The sequence below is a fragment of the Amblyomma maculatum genome, chromosome 10 (genome assembly GCF_055883805.1).
Source record: "Amblyomma maculatum isolate TAMU_Amacu chromosome 10, ASM5588380v1, whole genome shotgun sequence".
In the NCBI taxonomy this organism is placed as follows: Eukaryota; Metazoa; Arthropoda; class Arachnida; order Ixodida; family Ixodidae; genus Amblyomma; species Amblyomma maculatum.
This window is the reverse complement of record NC_139353.1, coordinates 125,253,162-125,273,013: the sequence shown is the minus strand read 5'-3', so window position 1 is coordinate 125,273,013 and position 19,852 is coordinate 125,253,162. Positions and strand designations below refer to the sequence as shown.

Genomic DNA, 19,852 nt, shown 5'->3' with positions numbered 1-19,852 from the left:
GCGGTGCACATGCAATGACCTTTTGCGTAACCCCGTGTGACGTCACGCCGAAGAGCTGGGCGACCAACTTGAGCCGTCCGCGAGGGGCGGCTGTGCACATGAAGCGGCGGCCTAACTCCCGGTCTCTCCACGAGGAGCGCCACAGCTGTGACGTCATGCCGAAGAGCTGGTGACCAACTTGAGCCGTTCGCGAAGGGCGGCGGTGCACATGAAGCGGCGGCCTAACTCCACGAGGAGCGCCACAGTTGTTGTGACGTCACGCCGAAGAGCTGGGCGGCCAACTAGAGCCGTTGGCGAGGGGCGGCGGCGCTGCGGCGCACATGAAGCGGCGGCCTCACTCCCGGTCTCTCTACGAGGAGCGCCACAGGTGTTGTGACGTCATATAGTTGTATAAGTAGGTGACCACTCGTGTCGTCTTTGAGAAGAGGGGTGCACCTCTCCAAGGTGCTCCTCGATTCGACAGGCGACGTGTAGTTCACACACAAACACACAATGGGACGTAGGACGATGAACTTGCAGTAACAAAACGAAAATTGACTTTATATAACAAGAACACGAAGCACAGGGTACAGAAAACCTATTCTCACGAGGCAGTGAGACATCACACTTTAAGAAAGAGACTGGACGAAAGACTAACTGCAAACTGAGCAATAATAAAAGCAAAGCAGCAATAATAAGAGTTAGGACAACGTGAACACAAACAGCAGAACGCCCTGCTAAGCGGCGATGCCAAGATGCAGATCACAATAATAATGATGATGATGATAATAATAATAATAATAATAATAATAATAATAATAAACAGTTTCATAGGAAAGGAAAGTCACAGTATCTGTCACGCTCTGTAGACACCTGACCCTCGTTGTAATGGCAGGAAACGAAGTTGGGGGAGAAAGTGGAAAAAGAGAAAGAGGAGCCGTAGTGGGGGCTACGGAGTAATTTAAACCACCCAGAGACCTTTACGTGCACTGACATCACCTGGCAGGCACTTCCCTGATGGGGCTGGGACAGGTAGGTCACCGCCGCTTGCTGTGGGTGCTTGCCTGCTACCGAATTTTTATCTGCTGTAGGCCGTCATTGCACCCACCACCGCTTCGGTGGTGGACAACGGCTGTTGTTGCGGCGCGCGTCTTTCGCTGCCTCTTCCTTTTCTTTCTTTATTTTCTCTTCTGTCTGCACGAGGCAGCGGAGGTGGCTCAGCTACAGAGCCACTAGCAGGCCCTTGCACTTTTTCTCCTTCTTCCTACAGCCACAACAACTCACATTGCTCCGTTTTACCTCCATCGAAACGCAGACGCCGGTAGAGAGTAAAAAGCGGCGCATAGCAGCAGCACATTGAAAATGAGAGGAAGAAGGCGTTGAGAGCAGCGGGGACACCCACAGAAAGAGGAATGGCTTGCCAAGTCTGCCGAGCGTAATAGACAGAGCCTAACGGCTGAGACGGGGCCAGTGAACGTCAGGTTCTTCTTATCTCTTCAAATCTTCCGCACCTCTTCAAGGTGCTCCTCGATTCATCAGGCGACGTGTAGTTCACACACAAACACACAATGAGACGTAGGAAGACGAACTTGCAGTAACAAAACGAAAATTAACTTTATATAACAAGAACACGAAGCAGAGGGTACAGAAAACTTATTCACACGAGGCAGTGAGACATCGCACTTTACGAAAGAGACTGGACGAAAGACTAACTGCAAACTGAGCGCATCACTATTTTTACGACTTCTCAGTCGGGGCCTGCCTGCTACGCTGTCTTCTCCGAGCGGGAATCAAACCAAACTCAGAACCAGAACCAGAACCGTCGATGGCTGCGCGGCGCGCTCTTAAATAATCAGCGCAGAAGCTTCTAGGCACGGAGGAGGAACGGAAAACAGCTTGGCGTTGCCAAAGCTATGCCTCCCCCCATCGGCCCTTTGGAGATGTCTTGAATTTACTCGAACATGGTCAGCACGCGCGGCCCTCACGCTTGAAGCGAGGAGGAGGGCCGGGACCATGCGGGGGAATGCACGCGTGCATCTGCGCATGACGACGAGGGCGAGGAGGCGCAGCGCAGTGGCCGAGATTACGTAATCGGCCGCGTCACGTTCTCGGAGCTTGTAGAACATTCCACCGCCGTTTTCTGTGGCGCACGCGCCAAAACGAAAGGGCCACCGCGGCCTTACACGCCCTACCATAAGAAGATTGCTGGGCTTTTTTGCCCAGCCAAACCGAACAATTACAAAAGGCCGCTACTTTCTGTACACAAGAACACGATCTACATGCACAGTTCCTTTTCACAGTGCCAGGGTAGCACGAATGACATTCGCGACAGGTGGCAGCTCTTGATAAACAAAGTTCACTGACCCGGTTCTGTGCTAGCTGCATCCACTTGACCCCTGCGAACTTCTTAATCACATCCGCCCACCTAAATTTCTGCCGCCCCCTGCTACGCTTTCCTTCCCTTGGAATCCAGTTTGTTACCCTAAGCGACCATTGGTTATCCTCTCTTCGCACTAGATGTCCTGCCCAGGTCCATTTCTTCTTCTTAATTTCCACTAGAATGTCGGTAACTTAAGTTATTTGTCTGACCCACTCTGCACGCTTCCTATCTCTTAATGTTACCCCTACCATTTTTCGTTCCATAGCCCTCTGGGTTGTCCTCAACTTAAGTAGAACTCTCTTGGTTAGCCTGCACGTTTCAGCGCCATAGGTGAGTACAGTCAAGATGCAACTGTTGTATACTTTCCTCTTGAGCGATACCGGTAAGCTGCTAGTCATAATCTGCGAGTGCTTGCGAAATGCGCTTCATCCCAATCTTATTCTTCTTGTTATTTCCTTTTCATGGTCCGGATCTGCGGTTACTACCTGTCCTAAGTAGACATATTCGCCTACTACTTCCAGTATTTCGCTACCTAATGTAAACTGCTGTTCCTTCCCGAGGCTGTTGAACATTACCTTAGTCTTCTGCATACTGATTTTCAAGCCTACCTTTCTACTTTTCCTGTCTAGGTCATCAATCATTATTTGTAGTTCATCTCACGAGTTGCTTAGCAAGGCAATGTCATCAGCAAATCGCAGCTTACTGAGGTATTCTCCATCTACCCTTGTTCCTAACTGCTCCCATTCCAAGTCTCTGAATACTTCCTCTAAGCAAGCTGTGAATAGTACTGGGGAGAGTGTGTCTCCTTGCCTAACACCTTTCTTTATGGAAATTTTGTTACTTTCTTTATGCAGAACTATGGTTGCTGTGCAGGCACTGTATATATCTTACAGCACTTTCACGTGCGGCTCGTCTACCCCCCGATTTCGCAATGCCTGCATCACCGCCCAGGTTTCAACTGAGTCAAATGCTTTTTCGTAACCAATGAATTCTATGTATAAGGGCTGGTTATATTCCGAGCGTTTTTCTATCACCTGATTGATGGTATGGATATGATCGATAGTAGAGTGTCGTTTCCGAAACCCTGCTTGATCCTTTGCTTGATTGATGTCTAAGATTGTCCTGATTCTATTAGCGATTACCTTAGTAAACACCTTATACGTAACAGACAGTAAGCTGATTGGTCTGTAATTTTTAAGTTTTTTAGAGTCCCCTTTCTTATGAATGAATATAATGTTTGCATTCCTCCATGGTTCCGGTACCGTCGATGACACCAGGCACTGCGTATACAAGGTGGCCAGTTTTTCTAACACGATATCCCCCCCGTCCATCAGGAAATCCGTAGTTATCTGATCCTCTCCCGCTGATTTCCCCTTTTTCATAGTTTCTAATGCTTTCTTGACCTCGTCTTTCGTCACTGGTGGAACGTCTGAATGTTTTCCCTACCGCCAATCTCATTACGGTCCTGACAACTTTGGCTACTGTATCGATTTGTATAGAACTCCTCGGCTACTTTGACTATCTTATCCATATTCTTGATGACGTTGCCCGCCTTGTCCCTTATCGCATACATCTGGTCTTTGCCTATGCCCAATTTCTTCTTTACCGCTTTTAGGCTTGCCCCGTTCTTTCCAGCATGCTCAATTTTCTCCATGTTATACTTCCTTATATCGGCCACCTTGCGCTTATTGATTAGCTTTGATATCTCGGCCAATTCGATCCGGTCTGTTGGATTGGAAGCTTTCATTCTCTGGCGTTTCTTAATCAAATCTTTCGTCTCCTTAGACAGCTTACCGGTATCCTCTCTAACTGTCCTACCGCTTACTTCTACCGCGCACTCAGTAATGATATCTCTGAAATTGTTTCTTGCTTCTAGGGTAATGTCGCCATCCTCGGTTAGAGCTGAATACCTATTCTGTAGCGGGATCCTGAACTCTACTGCCCTCCCCCTCACCGCTAATTCGTTGATGGGTTTCTTTCTTACTAATATGTTGCGTCCCTTCTTCAGATTTAGGCTAATTCGGGACCTCATCATCCTGTGGTCACTGCATCGCACTTTCCCGATTACCTCTACATCTTGCGTAATGGCGGCGGTTGAACACATTATGAAGTCGATTTCATTTTTAGTCTCCCCGTTCGGACTTTTCCATGTCCATTTACGGTTCTTCCGTTTGCTGAAGAAGGTATTCATAATTCGTAAGTTATTGCGCTCTGCAAACTCAACTAGTAACTCCCCCCTGCTCTTCCTAGAACCAATGCCATAGTCACCTATTGCCTTGTCTCCTGCCTGCTTTTTCCCTACCTTGGCATTGAAGTCGACCATTAGTACAGTATACTGCGTCTTTACTTTTCGCATTGCCGATTCTGTATCTTCGTAGAAGCTTTCAACTGCCTGGTCATCATAAGTATATGTAGGTGCATATTCCTTAAGCTGCCCTAACCTAACTAGCTGAAAACTAATAAAGTTAACAGAAGAAAGAACTCATCTATTTGACGCTTTCGGAAGCTCCCGCAGTCGCAAGTCTGTCCGTTTCCGGCCACCACGTGCAATCCGAGGAGCGATGGCACAAATCTAAGACACAAATCAAAACCGCCTTGGCACAAAGATAAGACACGCTTTCACAAGGATAGTTCTCTTAGTGTGCGATCTGCATCTTGTGCAGTCCCATTCAGTTCCCCCAAAACACATCATGCAAGATAGTTTTAAAACCTTGGTTTATTTTAAAAGTTTCGGAGTCGAGTGAAATGGGTCGAATGGGAAACATAAACGTGGTGCAATAATCCACCATAATGTTGCGTTTTGAGGCGCAAAAATATTATATGACAGCCCCGCGGCGTGAAACGCTTGCGCCTATTCCTTGGGCACAATCACAGCGGCACAGTAACGAATGTGTTATTGCGTTTACCTGCTACTGCATGCATTGGCCATTAAGATATGTTGGACTAAATTATAGGGTCAGTAGTTAAATGTCGTCGTCCATCGTACATGTATATATATACTTGCAGTTCGGTCAGAACGAGCGACTTAATTATTACTGTTTGTTGTGTTTAATGGTTAGCAGCTTGTAGGTGCCGCAGTGCTCGTCGCTGGTAGGCTGTCGGCAATGCACATCGGTAACCAATCTAAATTGCGTGCCTTCTATTAATTTGAAAGATGCAGCCATAATTCTCATTTATAGGTTTCACCCCGAGTTTTTAATCGTGCTCGCTCTGTTCTGCTTGAAATAGCGGTAAGATTGCACGTCTTTCTTTTTGTCTGAGCGTTTCCTCGCAACGTCGTGTTACCGAATGAGAGCTGTTATCAAGGTTTTCCACCAACCCGACCTCAAGAGGGGGGTTTAATTCCTATATTATGCATGGCGCTCCTATATAATGCCATGACAGTGCACTAATAATACTCCCTAAAGCCCCTGTGCCTTTATTCATTGTCACAGTCTCTTTGTTACGTTAAGCCCCATAAATGCAAACGTAGAAATAAGTCTTAAACGATGAGTGACCAAAATACACCGCTTTTATCGTAATATTCACACCGTTCAATGCACAGTGTCGCGCTTCAAGTGACGTTGAATGTCTCTCACATTGACTCGCTCTGTGAATATGAATGTTTTTCTGAAAATTTCTGTAAGCTCCTTGATATAATAGCTAATATGTCTATGGCGGTTATGGCAGGGACCTCATTGAAAGCCAGCTGGACAGGAGCGTGGACCCATGCCACGACTTCGCTGCGTACGTCTGCGGCCGCTGGATGCCCCGCGATGACCTCTCTGAGCTATCAAGCTCGGCTCTCGAGGAGATGGTCGTGGTGTGGCTCAGCAAGCTGCCCGATACGCTGCACAAGAGCGGCGCCCAGTTGCCTGTGGCAAGAAAAGCGGCAGCCATGTTGGATAGCTGCATGACGCAAACGGGCTCTCAAGTCGACGTCCTCAACGGCTTTATGCATGAGCATGGCCTTTTGTGGCCCGAGAACCAAGAACCTAAACGGCGGCCTCTCAATGTGCTATTCGACCTTGCGTTCAACTGGCAAGTGTACCTCTGGTTCTCGCTGAAGCTCCTCCCAGCAGCCGAGAACAATGGTCAGAAGTGCCGTGTTCTCTTTACTCACAGCGACCGGATGCTGTATTGGAAGGATCTCTTTAAACAAATACCAAAGATAAACTTTCAAAAAGTTTACACCAACGTTTTCAAACTTTTTGCTAATTACACGACTCGTTTGCCCTCTCCTAAAGGAATAGAAGAAGCCTACAAGACCCTCCAATACGCATTCGCCCACTTGGTCCGCGCGTCCTCGCGAAAGCCCCCTGTTCCCGCGGTGTATTCACTAAGAGAATTTGTCGGCCTCTGGTCGGCCTCTAGTGCGACGTACGTTGAGTACGTATTTAACACCACGCTAGGAACCGACCAGCCGTTCACCATGCAGGACTTGGTGCTTTTCAGCGACGTGGCTCTGTGGGACAGTCTGCGCGTGATTTTCAGCACTACAGGCAACCGCGCCGTGCTCCACCACCTCGCTTGGCTGTTCCTGTTCGCGTACGCACCTGTAGCCATCCCAAGCGCTGGCCTGCTCATCTTCCACGGAAGCAACGCGCTAGCGAAACAAGAGCGGCTGCCCTTCTGCTCCCGCCAGGTCGAGTTCAGTTACACCCTCCTGGTGGCCTCCGCCGCGGCAGTAGCACTGTTTCCGGAAGAAGAACACCGCCGCATCGAGAATCAGCTCACTGGTGTTCTTGAGGTATGCGAACTGTTCTAAAGGGCACCAGGGGTAAGTGGTACAGATATTGACTAATGGGAAGTAACCACGTTCTGACGTGGTCTGTGAACGCCAAGGTTAATTGAGTAGCGCTAGAGGCAGCCGAGGAGGAATTGCATGATGCTCTTATCAAGTAACCGTCTTAGTGCCCGAGATAATGTTTATCAGGAACGCGCTTGGGTAGCTGAACAAATGAGTGTAGGTGAACAAATGAGTTACATACGTTGCTTTCCATAGTCCAGCTGATCGCTAATTATTGCAAGGTATTTATAAGGATAACTGCACACGAATGGCAATATTTCCACTAATATTTAGTGAAAAATGAACAATTCTAGGTTTTCGAGGACAGTTCAGTTCATTTCAGTCGTTCAGTCATGTCCGACTCTTCGTGACCCTATGGACCATATCACAGCAGGCTTTCCGGTCTCTCACTATCTTCCTAACATCACATAACTTCATCTGCAGCGCCTGGAGGATGCCATCTAACCATTGCGTTCGATGCCTACCCCTTCTCCGGCGACCTGCAACCTTTCCCAAAATCAAATCTTTCTCCAGCGACTCCTCTCTTCTCATCAGATGACCGAAGTAGCTGAGTTTTAACTTTAGAATTTGAACCTCCAATGAGCAGTTAGGGTTTATGGTTAATATCGACTGATTTGATCATCTGGCCGTCCAAGGAACTCTCAAGAGTCTTCGCCAGCACCACAATTCAAACGCGTCAATTCTTCGGCGGTCAGCCTTCTTCACAGTCCAACCCTCCCATCGATACATCACAACTGGAAAGCCCATAGCATGAGTTATACGGAACTTGGTTGGCAGTGTAATGTTTCTGCTCTTTACTAGGCGGTCAAGGCTGGCCAGGCTCTCTTTCCCAGAAGCAGGCGTCTCCTAATTTTATGGCTGCAGTCTCCACAGCCATTAGCCTGATAATCAATCTCTGGAAAAATATTCAGAATGTACTGCTAACGCCTGCTTGCTTAGATGCAGTATTCAGACACTTAGAATGGGAGCAGTTAGAGATAAGGGTAGATGGAGAATACCTCAGTAATCTGCGAATTGCTGATGACATTGTCTTGCTAAGTCAGTCAGGAGATGAACTACAAATAATGATTGCTGACCTAGAAAGGAAAAGTAGAAAGAAAGGCTTGAAAATCAATATGCAGAAGACTAAGGTAATGTTCAACAGCCTTGGGAAGGCACAGCAGTTTACGTTAGGTAGCGAAGCACTCGAAGTAGTAGGCGAATATGTCTTCTTAGGACAGGTAGTAACCGCAGATCCACACCATGAAAAGGAAATAACAAGAATAATAAGTTGGGATGGAGCGCATTTGACAAGCACTGGCAGATTATGACTAGCAGCTTGCCGTTGTCGCTCAAGAGGAAAGTATACAACAGTGGCATCTTACCTGTACTCACCTAAGGGGCTGAAACGTGGAGGCTAACCAAGAGGGTTCTATTTAAGTTGAGGAGAACGCAGAGGGATGTGGAGCGAAAAATGGTAGGGGTAACATTAAAGGTTAGGAAGTGTACAGAGTGGGTGAGAGAAATTGCTACAGTTACTGACATTCTAGTGGAACTCAAGAAGAAATGGGCATGGGCAGGACATGTAGTGCTAAGAGAGGATAACCGATGGTCGCTTAGGGCAACAAATCGGACTCCAAGGGAAGGAAAAGTGAACAGGGGGTGGCAGAAAATTAGGTGGGCGGATGAGGTTAAGAAGCCCACAGGGGTCAAGTGAATGCCGCTAGCAGAGAACCGGGTTAATTGGAGAAATATGGGAGAGACCTTCGCCTTGCACTGGGTATTTTTAAACTGATGATGATGATGATGATGATGACTGTGAACTATTATTTTTATAACGATTCAACAAGGGTGTCTTCCGATTCGTCGATGTAGATGTGTATATGCAGTGGCCCTTCTCTCCACAATAAAAATGAGACAGCTCCAGCTTAGCTGCCTAGTCTGAAAAAGTAAACATATTCGCTCCTGTTGCATGATCTTGAGTTTGTTTAGACGACTGATACCAACCAGAAGCACAGAGTGGTCAAGTAGACAAATTGTCGATACTACTCGAAGTTTTCAAGAAGGCGTAGCCATAACTCGACGGAACTTTCACAGAGTTTAGCAGAACTACGTAGGTACAGCCTTTGTCATAAGTATAGAGCCCGGGGGGTCTGCTTTTGAGCCGTATAGTGGCGCTGATTTAGCGGAGGCCGTTCCCACTGGAGAAGAAAGGACAAAAAATCTTATCATCATGGGATTAGGAACATCAGAAATGCTTTACAAGCCGCACAAAGGGGCTCAGAAGCAGACCCGTCGGGCTCTACACTTTTTACAAAGACTGTACATTGCCTTTACGCAGTGCGAAGATAACACGTTTCCTATGCACAAATAAAAACTCGATTGACGTGAATTGTAAGGGGGAGCGTCCCTACCAGCCAATTCTTACATCATTATCACCGGACTATAGCCACTGCAAAGCGAAGGTCTCACACATTTTCCTACAATTAACCAGGTCCAGTGCAATCTGCACACACTTAACACCTTCGAACTTTTTGCTCATCTACTCACGAATTTTCTGCCACCCCCTGACGCTCTCCTTCGATTGAAATCCAAATGGTTACTTTAGTCGACCATCGATTATTCTCTATTGGCACTACATGTCCTACCATTGCCCAATATTTTCCTCTTGATTACGACTGGAATATCATTAAATTGAGTCATTTCTGTTACTAAGCCTGCACCCTTCCGATCTCTTAACGTTACACGTTTCATTTTTCGTACCATAATTCTCGGCGTTGTTCTTAACTTAAATAAAACCTTTTTTTGTTAGCCTCCGCATCTTAGCCTCATAGATGAGTACCGTTAAGATTTAACTGTTACATACTTTACTCTTGAGTAATACGGGTTAGCTGATAGTCATAATGGGCCTGTACCTTCCAAATGTACTCCGGTCCAATCTTATTCCTTTGGTAACTTCTCTTTCATGGTTCGGATCTGCGGTTACTGCCTGTTATATATAGCCATATTCGCCTACCACGTCTAGCCGTTCGCTACCTCTTTTAAAGTGCTGTTCCTGAATTCCCTGAATTCCCTAGTCGCAACTGTTTCTCTGAGTTACTTAGCAGACGGTGTCATCACCGAGGCGTAGATTTCTGAGATATTCTCCATCAACCCTCCTCACATATTGCCTTACACCCCGCCCTGGTGGCGCCGGCGCTCGACTACTGTGCCCAAAGACGCGGGATCGAATCCCGGCCTCGACGGCCACTTTTTGATGGAGGCGAAAAGCAAGGCGCCCGTGTTCTGTGCGATGTCAGTGCACGTTAAAAAACCCCAGGTGGTCTAAATTTCCGGAGTCCTTCAATACGGCGTCTCTCATAGCCTCAGGAGCTTCGGGAAGTTAATCCCAACAAAAGAAATCAAACCAACATATTGCCTTACATATCATACGCCCGTTTAGTGCGATTAAGAGCTGTAGCTACAAAAGTTTCCCGGTGTGCTCTGAGGATGCATGAATGATAATGCACTCATTTTAGGCCTAACTACGCCTTTGATGCCGACAGCACACTGGTTACCTAAGGCGCTCTTGTAAACGACTGTTTCACCTGTTGTGTGCATACTATGGAACCATACTCTCTATATACTCCGACTCTTAGCAGATGGCCACGGAGAAGAGTCTCGCTGCATTGTGGCTGGACAATCAGACTCAGCATGTCGCTGCCGAGAAGCTAAGGAATATGCGTAGGGTGCTGTGGCCAGCCCAGGAGTTTCTCAAGGCGGAGATGCTCGAAAAGGCGTACGCTAACTTCCCCGAGAAAGCGCCGTCATTCGCGCATCACTGGATCGAAACCAGGCGCTTGTCACGAGCTCGTCTTGGCTCAGACGCTGGCTTGGAAGAGTTGCGTATCCGCAATAGCATCACGGAGCCGTACGTCCAGTACGAGCACGTGTTGAACCAGCTGGCGCTTTCTCTGGGAACCCTGGCGCCGCCTCTTTACTACAATGACGGCACCAAGGCGATGTTGCACGGCGGCTTGGGATACTACTATGCCAAGGAGTTGATGAAGGCTTTTGACGTACAGGGCTTGCAGGTAAACTTCATACATGCGCGGTATAGCTGGTTGAAAGGCTGCATCAGAAAAAAACGATTGAGCGAGTTGAAATGCATTTTGTGATTTAATATAAATGCTCATCTGTTCAGACATATGAATGAAGTTTCTTGTTATTCCTTGAGGTCGACCACATTACGTATTATTACTCTTAATGTAAGAGCGAGTTTTATGTCAGTCCAGCGTCCAGGCCGAACCTCTAAACTAACTAGCAAGTCTCTTGCGCCCTCTTCTTTGTTCATCTTTCTCACACCGCACAACTTTTAAGGCGAAAGTCTTTCTAGGTTGATGTGACGAAATCCCGCGCGCGAGAGTTGTGCGCTAGATATGTTATATTCCGCGAGGTTCCGCGAAATGTGTTCTTATCTAGCATTCTTCCATCTGCAAAGCCACACTACAACGCGCGCCAAAGAACGCCACGCGACAGTTTGCCGGAGAAAGTGTAAGATATAAACCGCCCCTTTACTTTCCTATAAACCGCTTATAACTATATGTAGCACTGCAATAACATCGATGAGAGGCAAGCGATGAGAAGCAAATGTTAGAAGAGGAATGGTAGGCTTTCGCCATTCTTAAGAGACATCTAAGATACCCTCTAACTTTTGTTTTGCCTAGGCTCGCCTTCTTCCACAACTTCTGCAAGTCACAGTGCGTTGGTGCTTCACACTGCAATTACCGGAGAAACAGTTTGACAGTGGCTTAGTTATGCTATGCCAAGATATACGTATCGAGTGGTATACGTTTCCCTTGCTGAGCTTATGGTAATCTATGTTTAGGAATGAGAGACGTTGGGTATACTCTTTATTAACTTTGCTTGACAGAGACAAAGGCTGCACGGTGATCTGTGAAGTAGCATGCAGCTGTTTCAATTTTATCTATACATAAATTGGTTCACAGGAAGTAAAGACTCAGTATGTGTCCAACTTGTATCATGGACACCTGAACCGCGCCGTAACAGAAGGGAGAAAGGTGGGAGTGAGAGTGGGAAGTGCTTAGAGGAAGTATTCAGAGAGTGGGAATGCGAGCAGTTAGGAATAACGGTAGATGGAGAATACCTCAGTAATCTGCGATTTGCTGATGATGTTGCCTTGCTCAGTAACTCGGGGGAAGAGCTGCAAGTAATGATTGATGACCTAGACAGGAAAAGTAGAAAGGTAGGCTTGAAAATCAATATTCAGAAGACTAAGGTATTGTTCAACACCCTCGGGACGAAACAGCAGTTTACGTTAGGTAGCAAAGCACTGGAAGTAGTAGGCGAATATGTCTACTTAGGACAGGTAGTAACCGCCGATCCGGACCATGAAAAGGTAAGATTGGGAAGGAGCGCATTTGGCAAGCACTCTCAGATTATGACTAGCAGCTTACCGGTATCGCTAAAGATGGTTGGTTTGTGGGGCTTAACCTCCCAAAGCAACTCAGGCTATGAGAGACGCCGTAGTGGAGGTCCCCGAAAATTTTGACCACCTGGGATTCTTTAACGTGCACTGACATCGAACAGCACACGGGCGCCTTGCTCTTCGCCTGCAACGAAAAGCTGCCGCGGAGGCCGGAATTCAATCCCGCGTCCCTGGGAACAGTAGTCGAGCGCCGTAACCACTGCGCCACCCCGGCGGGGTGGTATCACTAAAGAGGGAAGTATACAACAGTTGCATCTTACCTGTACTCACCTATGGGGCCGAAACATGGCGGCTAACCAAGAGGGACCAAGAGGGTTCTACTTACGTTGAGGACAACGCAGAGGGGGGCGGAACGAAAAATGGTTGGAATAAAATTAAGAGGTATGAAGCCTGCAGATCGGGTCAGAGAAATAACTCAAGTTACTGATATTCTGGGGGAAATCATGTAGTAACGGGCATGGGCAGAACATGTAGTGCGAAGAGAGGATAGCCGATGGTCGCTTAGGGCAACGAACTGGATTCCAATCGAAGGAAAGCGTAGCAGGGAGCAGCAGAAAGTTAGGTGGGTGGATGAGGTCAAGGTGTTCACAGGGGTCAAGGGGATGCAGCTAATTTGACAAATATGGGAGAGGCCTTCGTCCTGCAGTGGGTATATGATGATGAGAGTGAAAAAAATGGATTTTCTCTATACAAAATTTCGATTCGGCAGTCTCCAAAGGCTGTCTCATACATTGTATCACTGGTGTCAAGTTCATTTGGTGCCACAGTCTGTCGCACACATTACACATGTGCCCAAATGAATTGTTCACAAAGTCTTCTTCAAATGTGCAGGTCGCTTTCAGTAACTCGAATGGACTGATCAGTCAAACGACGTGCCTTCCAGTCCCCCTCTGTTGCTTCCCGTTGACTGAACTCTTCCATAGGCCCATCTCGGCGGCTATACTCCGTCTATTACGCTCGGCGGTCTGGCATCATTTGGCAAGGCGTTCCTCGCACCGTTCGGGTGTCTCCGCTGCTCTCTTCTCCTTCTTATGCTCATTCAATCTAAGCTGGTGCTATTCGGCCTCTAGCGGCGGCTGCGTTTCGATGGAGGCGAAACGGAGAGACATCCGTTTGCTGTGCAATGTGAGTGATTGATTGATTGAATGTCCTTTATTGAATTATTGAATGTGAAGGCTCATGGCCATGGATGGGGATAAATGGGAGTAGACAGAATGTTCATTGTTTAGATCATCACTCCAATCACATTGCTCTAATCAGGCCACTACGCGAGCCATACTTCGCAAATATCACCTTTGTGTTAGCATCAGTTTCTAGAAGGGACCGGTAGTTCAGGCGGTAGGGTTTGTTCTCGGAGCGTCCAGTAGTAAAGGCAGGCCAATCCCAGAGTAGATGAGATATGCTGCCGCGAGTTAGAGTCGTGCAGTAGGGGCACGTAATCATTTTCTCTGTATACTGACGCCAGCGGGCCATAAGACGTGACGTGTAAGCCGAATGGGCAATGAGCGTGTTCAAAAAGACTTCTTGACTTCGGGTGAGGTGGGTTTTTCTTGTAAAAGGTGGGTCTGGTGTGGCCACCTGCATGCGATGCTGACGGAGGCTACGAAGACTGGTCCCGAGTATAGTGCTTAAGGGCAAGAGAAGGGTTGAGTTGCCCGCCCGAGGTCGAGTAAGGATTAATCAAGGGGGCGGGGAAGTAAATGTGGACATCCCACTTGCCAAGGAAGCCGCGGCGTGTGCCGCCGCATTGCCCCCTGATTCGTCCGAGTGACCTGGGATCCAGTGAATGGCGACAGTTCTGGTCGCGAGTTGGTGGCGTTTAAGGAGACGCTATATCGCTGTACCTGTTGCATCTTGTGAACCCGGAGTAGCGATTTCCTTGTAAGCTTCATAGGAATCAGTAAGAATACGTATTGAAGCAGTTCCGGTGCAAGGCACTCCTGACAAGGCTCCCCAAATCGCGAGGAGTTCAGCATGAAGAGGGGTACCTTGAGGTAGGTGGCAGGCATAAGCGCCTGAAAGGGAAGTGTTGTCAACGCATACCCAGCCCATTTATGCAAACTCGCTTCTAATCGATGCGTCGGAGTATATGTCAGTCGTATCAGGGATTCGCTATTGTCGGTGATGGGCAGCCAGGAGCTCTCGGGGAATGACAAAATCGCGGTGTATAGGTCGGCGGTGGAGGCGTGTTACTACTGGCATCTCCCAAGGGGGAAGAGATGCATATAGGGCTGGTGGTTTGTCGTTGCGCTGTACATCCCAGGCCAGCAGGCGACGCCCTTGGACAGTGTTCTCTAGACATATTCGATGACGCGTCTGTGACTTGGCAACGATGGTAGTGAGCGGTGGAAGAGCGGCCAAACGCTCAAGTTCGGCTATAGGAGTGTGCTTAGGTAGGCCGGTAATAGTGCGTGGTGTTGCGCGATGAAGGCGTTCGACCTTAGCGAAGACAGTCTTCGACAGTTGGAGGACGGTTGTGCCATAGAGGCTTTTTCCGACCGCCGCTGCTCGGGCCATCGCACGGCAGGCATGTTGCCGTGCACCATCGTGCCGGTTGGACCGACGACGAATAGTGTGTAGCAGTGCTGGCCAAAGGCGTTGTAGCTGATGAACCCATTTCTGGAGACTGTTGCACCTTGAGATGGGCAGGCCATGAATGCGGATTTGACCATTTGAGGAGGTGATGGTGTTGCCTCTGATGTGTAGATGGATCTGCATACTGGGTTGGTTTTATGCTTTCCGTCGATACTAATCAATTCTGTTTTATGTGGTGCGAGCTCGAGGCCAATTTTGGTTAGTGTATCTTCAAGACAAAGAAGGGCCGCCTGAAATTCAGTCTGCATAGAATATTTGTCTGCGTAATCTGCTGCCTCAGACAAGACGGTAATATCATCGGCATATATAGCGAATCTTGCGCTTGTGCTGATTTCCAGATTCTCGGCGACGCGTGTCATGGCCAAGTTGAGCGATATGGGTCCGAGAATGGAGCCCTGAGGTACACCCCTATCCAAGTAATAGGTTCTCGGCACCCATCCCAAAGCTTTGCCATGTAGCTGAATGGGTCTAGACGTCAAATATTGTGGATCCAGATTTAGACACGATTACTAGGAAATCGTTTGGCGAGTTCCTCCAGGATAACCTCATGGCGAACATTGTCAAAGGCTTTGCGTATATCGACAGCCAGGAGATAGTCAGATAGCGCTATACGATTAGCTCTATTCAGAACTCTTCGCAAACGCCAAAGGCAGTCATGCGTTTCGTGGTTAGGGCGGAAGCCGGCTTGAGCTGGATGAAATCCAGGACTGCCCTATTCAATGTTGTGACTAATTCGGGTATGCAGCAGACGCTCGATGAGTTTACAGAGATGTGAAGTCAGGGCGATTGGACGCAAATTACTAGGATGTCGAAGGCTTTTGCCAGGTTTAGGGAAAGGAAGAATAAGAGAAATCTTGAGATTATGATGATGATGATGATGATGGATTTTAATGGCGCAAGGGCGACTCAGGCCAAAGAGCGCCAAACTCAAGGTTAACAGTGCACTCAAGTTTATATAATGGAATAGTTGTGATTTTTCATGACGGGATAAAAAACTGATGTATAGGGCCTAAAAATGTATTCGCTCTGTAATATCGCTAAAAACAATGGTGTATAGGGCCTAAAATTCATTTGTGATATATAATGGATGCGCAATGTATAAGTAGATGTATTAAAAGATCTCATCCGTCCTCTCAAGGAGGAGTGGGCTGAGACCCACGTCGATAAGAAATTTCATGTAAAAAGCCTACTTGTGATAAAAATTTCAGCACCTGTTTTAAAGGAAACATTGGGTTGTCGCCAATAAAAATGGATGGGTGTGCAGGTGTTTGATGAGTGAACAAGGAGGAAAAATGACGTCTTCTTTCTGGTTCCAGTTGTGCACATATGATTAAAACATGAATGATAGTGAGTCGATCACCACATCTCGAGCAGTGTGGTGCAGGAGAGTTGGTTAAAAGATATGTATGGGTTATGTATGTGTGGCCAATTCTCAGCCTGCACAGGGCTACTTCTTTAAATCTGTCTTGTTTTTCTGTGGTGTACCTGCCTATTTTTGCCTTTATTGTGTGTAGTTTATTTTCTGATGCTGCGTCCCATTCCTCTTGCCGTTGTTGTCGAATCATGTTTTTTATGTGTGGTTTGAGGTCATGATAAGGTATCTTATCAATGTCTGTGTCATTTCGAAGGGCAGCTGAAGCAGCTAGCCTATCAGCTGCCTCATCACCAGGTAAACAACGGAGGCCTGGCACCCAACACAGTGTAATTTTAATTTCTTGTTCATGGGCAAACATAAGGGTGTTATAAAGAGAGTTCAGTACTGGGTTCTTATTTTGCCATTTCCAAAAGAATAGGGACGTTAAAACACTGAGGGAGTCTGTGTAGATGATCGACGTCTTTACTTTATTTTCTATAATGTGTCTCACAGCTAAAAGGATACCATGGCATTCAGCGGTAAATATACTAGTATGTCTGTTCAGGGTTTTTGACTGTGAAAACTGTGGTCCATGTGCTGCACAGGAGACTTGAGCAGACTTCGAAGCATCAGTGTAATATTCATCACAAGTGTACGTCTCCTGAAGTGACATGAAGTGCTGCTGTATGGCAATAGGGGATGCATGTTTGCCCACTTCAAGAAATGACAGGTCGCAATTAACACCGTGCATTTCCCAAGGAGCAGCTAGGTCTTTTATGGAAGTTGTATGAAGACTGGTAACTGAAACATTCAGATATTCAATGTGCGTGGCAACTCTGATTGGATATGGTGGTGTTAGAGATGGTTTTTTTTAGAAAAGTGCTGTGCCAGTTTTGTCAAGCAGGAGCCGACGACATGGATGGTCCAGTTGGCATAGTACCTTCGTAGCATAAGTTAGAGAAGTAAATTGTCTCCTTCGTTGCAGTGACCATCGGTTCGCCTCGACATAGAGGCTAGCAATTGGGCTAGTTCGGAAAGCGCCCGTAGCGAGGCGAAGGCCGAGGTGGTGCACGGGATCGAGCAATTGTAGCGCAGAGGATGATGCTGACCCATAAACCATCGAGCAATAGTCAATGCGTGATAGAACTACACTATTCAGAAGGTTCAGAAGGCAGTCGCGGTCTGTGCCCCATGACCGGTGAGAGAGAATTTTTAGCAAATTCATCGCTTTGAGACACTTCAGTCGCAACTGTTTTATGTGGGGAATGAAGGAAAGTTTTTCGTCAACAACTACGCCAAGAAATTTATGTTCTTTTTGAAAGGCAAGGCTCTGGCCATTCAGTGTAATGTTGGGGTCAGGCCTGATGCCACGCTGCTTAGAGAAAAGTACACAACCACTCTTTCCAGAGTTAAATTTAAACCCATTGTCATCAGCCCACCTGGACAATTTGTTTACACCTAGCTGAATGTGTCGTTCACAGATGGCCAAGTTGCAAGATTTGAAGCTTATCTGGACGTCATCAACATATGCAGAACAAGAAATAGTTTTTGGCAGCACGCTTTTTAAAGAGTTCATTTTGACTACAAAAAGTCTGCAACTGAGAACACCATCTTGAGGGACACCATTTTCTTGAATGTACTGCTTTGAATATGCATTGCCAACACGAACTTTGAAGGTCCGTTCAGACAAGTAACTTCGAATTGTGCTCAACATGTTTCCTGTGATGCCAAGAGAAAAGAGGTCGCGGATGATACCATAGCGCCAAGTGGTATCATATGCTTTTTCAAGATCGAGAAAGACAGATAAACAATGTTGTTTATGTACAAAAGCATCCCTTGCATAAGACTCAAAGGCAATGAGCTGATCAGCTGTTGATCGCCCAGCTCTAAAACCAGCTTGGTTTTGATAAAGAAGACCATTGTATTCAAGGAAATGGAGAAGGCGACGATTTACCATTTTCTCAAAAAGCTTGCATAGACAGCTGGTTAGTGCGATAGGCCGATAAGTAGCAGCAAGTGTGGGTTCTTTTCCGGGTTTTAATATTGGGATGATGATCGCTTCCTTCCATGCTTTAGGAAAGCGTCCTGTGGCCCATACTTTATTATACAGGTAGAGTAGGGTTTCAACAGTGTTCACATGCAGATGCCTGAGCATTCCATATGTGATCCTGTCAGGACCTGGTGCTGTGTTACCACATGTGTCTAGTGCAATCTTCAGCTCCTGCATGGTGAATGGGCTATTGTATCCTCCTGAGGATGGCCTTTTATCATGTATGTGCTTCCTCTCCTCTCTTGCCTTGTGCCGCAAAAAGGAATCTGTATAGTGTGCTGAGCTGAATATGTATTCAAAGTGTTGCCCTAGTGTGTCTGCTTGATGTTCAAGGGAGTCACCACTGGTGTTGACAAGGGGCGTTGGGACTGTGCTATATCCTTTAAGTGCTCTTATCCTGTTGTGAACTTTGTGTGCGTCAGAATAGGAGTTCACTGAAGAAAGGAATGATGACCAGCTTTCTCGCTTGGAGATGCGTCAAATACGCCTGCCATTTGCCTTTGCACGCTTAAAGGCTATTAGGTTTTCAGCTGTGGGGTATCGGCGTAGTTTCGACCATGCCCTGTTTTGAGTTTCACGAGCAGTCTTACATTCTGCATTCCACCAGGGTCTTCGTTTATTTCGTGGCTTACTTGACGTCTGTGGAATGTAATTTTCTGCTGCCTCTATGATGTGCAGCGTGATTAAGCGTTGAGTTTCATCAACGCCTAAGTCAGTAACTAATGAACTGGCCAATGATGAGTGTTCCCTGAACATCTTCCAGTTGGCTGCATTTTCTTTGAATTTTCTGGGATTCGACGCATTTTCATTTCCGTTCCCAGTATATTTTATTAACATCGGAAAATGGTCACTTCCGTATAGATTGTTAATGACAGTCCACTCTGTAGCTGCCAGGAACATCGAGGAGCCAATGGCTAGATCTATGGATGTGTAAGAGTTATAAGCTATATTGTAGTAAGTTGGCTGTTTCGTGTTTAGTAAGCATGATCCCGAGGACAATAAGAATTTTTCGATAAGAACGCCTCGGGAGTCCGTTCTTGTACATCCCCATAATGGGTGGTGAGCATTAAAGTCTCCGACCAGCAACCAAGGTTCCGGAAGTTGATCAATCAGTTTTTCAAAACTTTCGCTACTTAGCTTATAAGTTGGAGCAATATACAGGGAACATACGGTTGTTATTTTGCCATAAACTAAGCTTCTGATTGCCACTGCCTCTAAGTCTGTGTTGAGTGAGATGT

At 46.9% G+C, this 19,852-nt stretch overlaps 1 protein-coding gene across 1 annotated transcript in view; it reads left to right on the top strand.

Moving 5' to 3' along the window:
- Nucleotides 1-10,768: 10,768 nt before the first annotated feature.
- The window catches only part of LOC146177408 (neprilysin-4-like), a 57,075-nt gene continuing 47,991 nt past the window's right edge, over nt 10,769-19,852 (top strand). Inside the window, exon 1 of the mRNA XM_084581549.1 lies at nt 10,769-11,200. Coding sequence (XP_084437675.1) covers nt 10,769-11,200 — 432 coding nt within the window. The remainder of the gene's footprint in view (nt 11,201-19,852) is intronic.